General features: G+C 34.3%; 2 protein-coding genes across 5 annotated transcripts in view; both read right to left on the reverse strand.

The window, feature by feature from the left end:
* Window positions 1-2816, reverse strand: part of LOC111481066 (G-protein coupled receptor 1-like) — a 5340-nt gene extending 2524 nt beyond the window's left edge. For 3 of the 4 annotated variants that reach the window (XM_023126375.1, XM_023126374.1, XM_023126373.1), the window contains exons 1-7: window positions 2432-2813; window positions 1727-1758; window positions 1477-1646; window positions 1235-1329; window positions 702-803; window positions 562-618; window positions 49-192 (exon numbers count right to left, since the gene is read on the reverse strand). In XM_023126375.1, coding sequence (XP_022982143.1) covers window positions 49-192; window positions 562-618; window positions 702-803; window positions 1235-1329; window positions 1477-1646; window positions 1727-1758; window positions 2432-2608 — 777 coding nt within the window. In that variant the 5' untranslated portion in view covers window positions 2609-2813. Of the gene's footprint in view, window positions 1-48; window positions 193-561; window positions 619-701; window positions 804-1234; window positions 1330-1476; window positions 1647-1726; window positions 1759-2431 lie in introns of all 4 variants that reach the window. The other variant, XM_023126376.1, reaches the window with a different exon arrangement.
* Window positions 2817-3047: 231 nt separating this feature from the next.
* On the reverse strand, window positions 3048-4896 carry LOC111480850 (serine/threonine-protein kinase RIPK). Its single transcript, XM_023126047.1, has 5 exons — window positions 4473-4896; window positions 4159-4294; window positions 3936-4072; window positions 3736-3859; window positions 3048-3647 (listed from the first exon to the last, which is right to left on the reverse strand). The coding sequence occupies exons 1-5, from the start codon at window positions 4857-4859 to the stop codon at window positions 3214-3216; spliced, it is 1218 nt and encodes a 405-aa protein (XP_022981815.1). The 5' UTR covers window positions 4860-4896; the 3' UTR covers window positions 3048-3213.
* Window positions 4897-7536: the final 2640 nt, after the last annotated feature.

Raw genomic sequence — 7536 nt, forward strand, 5'->3', positions numbered from 1 at the left:
AAAAAAAAAAAAAAAAAAAAAAAAAAAAAAAAAAAAAAAATTGGTTACCATTAGAGATGCCATCCCAACATCAAGAACTGACAGCCAGAAGATTTTATGATCTGGCTCAATAAAATCATGGATACGGTTGATTGTACCAAAAGCCCACGACCCTATGAGGATGAGCGGGTAATATCCCCATCTGTTTAAAGCCTGTTGTTGGAAAAGGAAAAAATCACCAAAAATTTAATTCAAATAATCAGAGTCCACAATCATGTGATTGCCTTAGAAAAGAAGAATATATGTACACATATTTTGTTACAACAGATTGTAGAATAAAGTATAATTCTGGACTATAGATAACACATTAAATGCCGATATTTTAGGATTTTAGATCATTTCCTTAATTTCTTCATTCTAGTGTTACTGAAGCTCGTGTGAATAAAACCAAAAACAAAATGATCATCTTCCCCAAATAAAAATAATAATAATAATGAAACAGTCTTCATTCAGTCTAGTTCGCAGGACAGTCCTTTTCTATCTCTCTGTCACCGTTATTCAAGAAAGTATTGAAAATAAAACCTTCACGTCTGCTCTTGGATCTGACTGGTGAGTCCTATCTGAGATGCCAACTGCCATCTAGAAATTTCACAACAGACGGTTTACTGAATTTCTATGATGATCAGAGCATACTATTCTTCAGAAATTATTTGAGTACATACACGAGTAGCATTATCAAGCATGCGTATCACTTGAAGGTAAGTAAAGCCATTGTAGAGAATTGCACCCCAGAGAGGCATGTAAAATGTTATAAAGTGAACAGCCTGTAAGAAAGGACATATTCAAGTAAGACTAGCATGAAAATGAAATCACAACTAAAGTTGAAGATCTATAAAAAGAAATAGTCTTTATCCTTTCTAGTTTGAGAGACAAATCCTTTTCTTTAACCCTTTCTAACAACTACAGTTACTTACAGGTAAGAACCTACAGTGCATGAATTGTGAATGAAGATGGAAATTTTATTCCTTAGAGAAGTAAATTTCATATTTAGCTTATACTGCATTTCTAAATGTAAACAGTAAATAGAATGGAAGAAAACCTCACAAGTTCCCATTTGAATTTTACCCAATTATCCTTGGTTTTCAGTGCAATACACATTTTTGCAATGTCATCCCAAAGGGACACTTGCATTTCACTAACCAGATATAACTAAAAACAGAGTCCCGCTTGAAGGAGGTGAATCAAAGTTACCCACCTTTCCTGTACGCCCCGACTGTGCCCAACACCAGGTTCCCAAATGCGCATGTCTATTGCCAATTGAACGTATAACAGTCAACACTAACGATGTTCCTAGATCAAAATAAATATTTAAATTAGCATCGAAAATTATAAAATTAGTTTAATAACTCGTATGTGAAACTATATTAGAGGCAATAGTACAAGTTTGAGAAATTAAAGCTATATGAGATGCCTTAAACATAACAGCTGAATTCGTACCCCATACATACAAGTGAAACATGGCCTCAAAATCTTCAACGTCGGTTTTGTGTCTAACAACAGCACGGTGAAGGGTGAATGCAATTGTTGTGGTCCACAAGAATGATGCCACACAAAAGAAATGCGTGCTATAGCCCTGAACATAACAGTAAAACCCTGTCGCCGGATCCCTTAATTGAGAACAAATCAGTAAAAGGTTTTGGAACTACAAAGTGAATCCATTTTGTGAAGATGACACCAGGAATCCTACCCAATCATAGTGAAGAAACAGGAAAGCATATCCTGCATCCCGAGAATTAGCGATTAGTAAGCAAGCATTTGGCAGGTAGACATCTTAGGAAAAATCAGAGGATCGCTCCTGAAATTGCCTTTTCCATGCAGTTGTGTTTCTTATTGCAAATTTATTCATTTCAGTTCTCAGGAAAAAAATGACAATAGCTGGTAGTCATTCACATCATATGTACTTATTTATAATTTATCCATTATCTACTTTGTTCGGCGCACACGATTATCGCGGAATGTGGCATGGTTTAGCGGATATTAATGAATCACGAGCAAACAGACGTAGCATTAAATTTTAAGAGATCCATACGCCAAAAATTGAAGATAAAAACAAGTAGTTCGCTATTTTTTTTATTAAAAAACGTAGCATTAAATGATAGACACTCCAGGAAGAGATCCAAGCCAAAATTGAAAGGTCATAGCAAGGTACGAACAGGAACAAGAATCCTAAATTTCCAACTCCGCGCACAGGAACATTAAGTAGACATGCTATGAGATTCGCGCTTCATTGTTCAAATCTCACGTTGATTTTACGTCAAGTTCAATTTCAGACTCAGCGTAACTTAATCTTCACGGTGAATTATCGAAATCAAATCATTAGAAGAAAACCACAGATTCTGACGAAGATAAGTAGATCAGAAATAAAATAAGTAGAGAAGAAGAAGATACGCACGGCGAGGGCGAGATAGAAGACAAGCTTGTAGGAGAATTTTCGAAGCTCTTTGAAGAGGACGTAACAAAGGACAACGAATCCCGATCCCAGAAACGAAAGACTGGACGTTCCGGCAATAACCGCCGTGAGAACTCGATCGTGGCCAGGAATACTGGCAACTCGCACAACGGCAGCCATTTTCCGGTGACGGACTGCTCGGTTTCAATTTGCCGGGAAAATCACCGACAAAGAAATGAGTTCTGGAATTTGAACTCTTGCGTCCTTTTTACCGGGTTGTAAATATACGGTTTTCTAATCGCGCCAACTTGGAGAGAATTGTAACTTCCTTGTAAGGGACGGAAAATTAGTTCAACGAGTTCCTTGATCTCATTCATGTCCGTCGAGTTGGTTCAACCATTTTTTCGAACCGGAATCATTCGGTTCAAGATCCGGCCCTCTTATCCCATCCCCAAACCCATCATAAATATTTTTTTTATCTATTATTTTCGCATGAATTAGAAAAATAAATAAAGTTATTTAATTTTTTAAATATAACATGTATAATTAATTATTATACTAATTATTTATAATAAAAAATTTACAATTTTATTAAAATCATTTCGGCAAACAATTTTATGTACAAGTATTCCATATATTTCTCATAAACATTTTCCCACCACCCCTTGATTTCTACCAAATATCAAGAAGAAGCTTAATTACAAAAATTTTAAAAATAAAAATAAAAAAAAATCTAGATTTTATAGGGATTTATTTTATCCCAATCATTTCTTTTAAATATAATATCATACAGATATGGGCCTCCAGTTTTTCCATCCAAGCCCACCAAGCCCAAGCCCAAGACCAAGCCCATTTTCCTTCTTCCCCTCCTCCACGCAGCAATCCTCCACCACGTACACAAACGGCGCCGTAAACACGTCATTAATGTCCTGCAAGGACTTCAACACGTTAACGACTTCCGTCGCTGGCGGTCGCCTCTTGGGGTTGCGGCTGAGACATTTATGGGCCAAGGCCGCAGCCTTACGAGCGCCATCGGCCGAGTACAGCCCCTCAAGCCTTGGGTCCATGACTCGGCAGAGCCGTTTGGAGTCCTTTAGAAGTGGCTTGACCCAGTCCACTAGAAACTCGCCCGTGTTTCGGTCCATCGACGGCTTCCCCGTCAGCAGCTCTACCAAAACAACCCCGTAACTGTACACATCACTCATTGTCGTCAAATGGCCTGTAAAACAACGTCGATAGTGAGTTTATAAGTAAGCTAGATCCATGATTCTTAATGGGTTGAATCGAGCCGAGTTCAAGTGACTCACCGGATTTGACGTACTCGGGAGCGGCATAGCCTTGAGTGCCCATAATACAAGTCATGTCCTGTTGGTCTTCGCAGTCAACACCATCTTTAGCCAACCCAAGATCCGAGAGCTTCGTCGTATAATCCTAAAACAAAAAAACCCTCGAACATTTATAAAAAAATAAAAAAAATAAATAAATAAAAGAGGGAAAAGGAACTTACAGAATCGAGAAGAATATTGGAGGTTTTGAAATCTCTAAAAATAACGGGAGGATCGGCTTCGTGAAGGAATTGAAGGCCTTTGGCAGCTTCTAAAGCGATTTTCATCCTCGTTGACCAAGGCAAAGCAGCTGAATACTCTAGAATAATTAAGAAGTATTTATTTAGTTAATGAGACGATTAATTATGTAATTAATTAGTTAATTAATTAAGAAAAGTCACTTACTTCTGAAAAGCTGGTTTTCTAAACTGCCTCGAGCCATATACTCATAAACCAAAAGTCTGTATTCTTCTTCCCAGCAATAACCGATAAGTTTCACCAAATTTTGATGCCTCATTTGACCCAAAATTATTATCTCTGCCTACAGAAAAAGACAAAAACAATTATATATATATATATATATATATTACATCCCTGAAATTAATTTCAAATTTTAACCCAATAATTTTATAAAATTGGTTGAATAATAGTTTAATATACCTAAAAGGGTAAATTTGTAATTTAACAAAAAAAGAAAAAAAAGTGTTTCGGCAGTCTACCAGCCATTCTTTATGGCCTTGAGATCCGTGGAGGTCGAGCAATTTAACGGCGACCGGCTGAGCCTCCAAACCCGGTTTAGTCTTATCGTCGACAAACCCTTTGTAGACCGGACCGAACCCGCCTTCTCCAAGCAAATTCGATGAGGCAAAATTGTGAGTGATGGTTCGAAGTTGAGCGAATGAGAAAATATGAAGCTTGGGTCCGACGAGAGAATTGGACAGGTCGTCAATGGACAAGGGCGAGCTCGGGTTACTCGCGTCCGACAGCGACAGCCTCTGCGACGAACCTTTCTTGGAAACCAGGTGCCGGTCGTGGTCGTCGGACTCCGCCTTGTAACAACTCGAAACGATCATCGATTTCCACGTCATCTTCCTCTTCACACCCATAAGCGCATCGAAATTGTACGATTTTAAAATGTCTATATTTTTGGTGTTGATTTTCACTCACCTGCTGCCGAGGTGGAGTGGTATTTATAGAGATTGGGGTATGCCGCGTGGCTTCGTTGTGGGCCCGGTTTTGGGAAATAATTACACAAATCTTAGTCCAATAAATTATTGGAATTTTGGAAGGGAAAGGGAAGCCGCTTCCTTTTTTCCTTCACCGGTTTATGCTTAATTAAAAAAGATTAACCTTTTTTCATTTAAAATACCAAAATTAATTATTTTTTATATTACAAGTTTGAACTACAAATACAAAATTAACTTTCCGTTTTATCAATATTTCTCATGTTTACTTATTACCCCAAAAAATGGTTTAACACTATCAATATTTCTCATGAAATAAGTGAAATTATATATAATTAATTGAATTAAGTTGAATTATTTTTTTAGTTTTTATTTCACTATCTCGCTAATATTTATTTGGTAATTTCCACCGTACCATCATGACATTTCATAACCATTTATAATATTTATTTGGGTTTGAAAAAATATGACTTTTTCGTATTCACATCCATCGTCATCTAATTTACGTAAAATATCAACGTCTATACAAATTTCTCAATAGCATCCGACAATATCGTAGACTCTTCTAAATCGAGAATTACCAAGTCATATTCTAATATTTTATTATTATTATTATTATCGTGTTTTATTTTAAATTATCCATTCGTTCATCATAAAATTAGCCAGTTGAATTAATCCAAATTTTTAATAAAGCCATGTTTTTAAAAACCATAAGATTCGTCTCAAATACAAGAGCTTCAATTATAATTTTAGTACTAAGTAATTAATATATTAGAGACATAAAATTAATGTGTAATATGCAATATATTATTATTTTTGTACACGTGTCATGTGGTTAATTTAAATGCGTGACGCGATGTGAAATTACGTGGCATACACGTTGCAAATATTTTTATTATTTATGAATAAAATGCATAAAATTAATTGAGAATACGTTGAAGTTGGTTTTATGGGGTCGATATGATATTATTTATGAATTTCCATCAATTAGCATGCTGTTAATTAAAACAATTATTATCATATTAAGAATTTCACATCAAATTATTTCATAATGCATAAACCTTTTAAAAAACAATTTTGTATTTATCAATAATTTAATTTCGTTTTTTCCATGAAAATTAGATTGTTTAATTTTAACCTTAAAATTCCAGATTTTTTTTTTTTAATTTTAATGATTAAACAATATTCTTTTATTAATATTAGATTAAATTAAAATTTCATGTTTTCCCTTGAATTAGTCCATCCCCAACCACACGTGTGTGTATATATAAATTAATTAATTAAATATCAAATAATTCAATTTCTCCCCACAAGGAATAAATAAATGAATACTTTCTTTATTTTATTTTATTTTTCTCTTAGCCTAAATTTTAAAATATGTGTAGACGAAAGAATTTGGGATAGAGTTCAATGGAGCAGCGTGGTCAAATAGGCAAGGTGAACCAAATTGATCTAATCCAACTAACCCCATCATTAATTAAGCTAATTAAAATTTAAAATTTTACAATTTTAATTGGTTTAGGGTTTATATTATGATTATTATTTAATTCGAGGGAAAGGGACAATTGTATTATGTAAAACATGGTTTCAAGGTGACTGCTTTACTAATTAATTTAATACGTGACATCAGTTAATTGTGTCACGTTGGGAAGTCCAAATATTATATAACCTATAGTTTTAATTAATTTGAATGGTAATATTAGGATTATATTAATATGGTGAAACCTAGCTGAAAAATGGGGTAGAGATGAGATAATGAATAATTGATTACGTAAGACAGAAGAAATTCTAGAAACTAAAGTTAGGAAATTAATTGGTTGATTTAAGAAAATATATTAATTATATAAATATTTGTTGAACTAATATAAGACATCTGGCCACAGCATTACTCGAATTAAACCGCTGTCGCCCATAGCTTCCAACGCAAGCAATCCCTCTATGGTTTTCAAAATTATGTAAATTATTATTTTTATTTGGTTAAAACAATACTAAAAAAATATATCCATAGATAAATAATTACGACATAATTACTAAACTATCCCTGAACTATAAGGTATGTATTTCCATTTAGAGTTTATAATATTTAATTTTTAATTATTTTATATTTTTCTTATTTGTAGGTAACAGTGGCTAGTCTGTAAAATTAAAATCGAAAAAAATAGAAAAATAAAAAATAAAAACATTTTTCTTAACATATCGACGGCTGAGAAGGGAAGTTCAAATACCAAACAAATTTAAAAGGGCCAGAGCCGGCGAACGCCGCCGGGACACGGCGGAGTCTCCTCCGCCTCCTGGATTCTGTCGTTTTGCAGACATAAAGCCGACCTAATAATAAATGGAAAGGGTTTGGTCTCCTAAATATAATAAATTTCTCTTCTTGATTGTTTATAGACGATAACGGTAAAACGACGCCGTAAAGGCTTGAATTTATTGTTTCCTATTGTTTGGACAAAACCGTATCCGGTTTTCTTTGTCGGTTTTTCCGAATACTGTAAGTACATCGCACGACCGTTCCGGTTTTTAGCGTCGTAATTTTATATTCTTTTTTGTTTATATATTTCTGATCGGATGATAATAAAAAAAAAAAAAAAAAAAAAAA

Source organism: Cucurbita maxima, unplaced genomic scaffold (assembly GCF_002738345.1).
Source record: "Cucurbita maxima cultivar Rimu unplaced genomic scaffold, Cmax_1.0 Cma_Scf00006, whole genome shotgun sequence".
In the NCBI taxonomy this organism is placed as follows: Eukaryota; Viridiplantae; Streptophyta; class Magnoliopsida; order Cucurbitales; family Cucurbitaceae; genus Cucurbita; species Cucurbita maxima.

Excerpts from the sequence above, each read along its gene's own strand:
- LOC111480850 (XM_023126047.1), bottom strand. The coding sequence starts at position 4,859 with ATGGGTGTGAAGAGGAAGATGACGTGGAAATCGATGATCGTTTCGAGT. Across the intron at positions 4,295-4,472 it reads AAGGCCATAAAGAATGGCTG|GCAGAGATAATAATTTTGGG; the intron begins GTAGACTGCCGA and ends CTTTTTCTGTAG. Across the intron at positions 3,860-3,935 it reads CCAATATTCTTCTCGATTCT|GATTATACGACGAAGCTCTC; the intron begins GTAAGTTCCTTT and ends TTTTTGTTTTAG.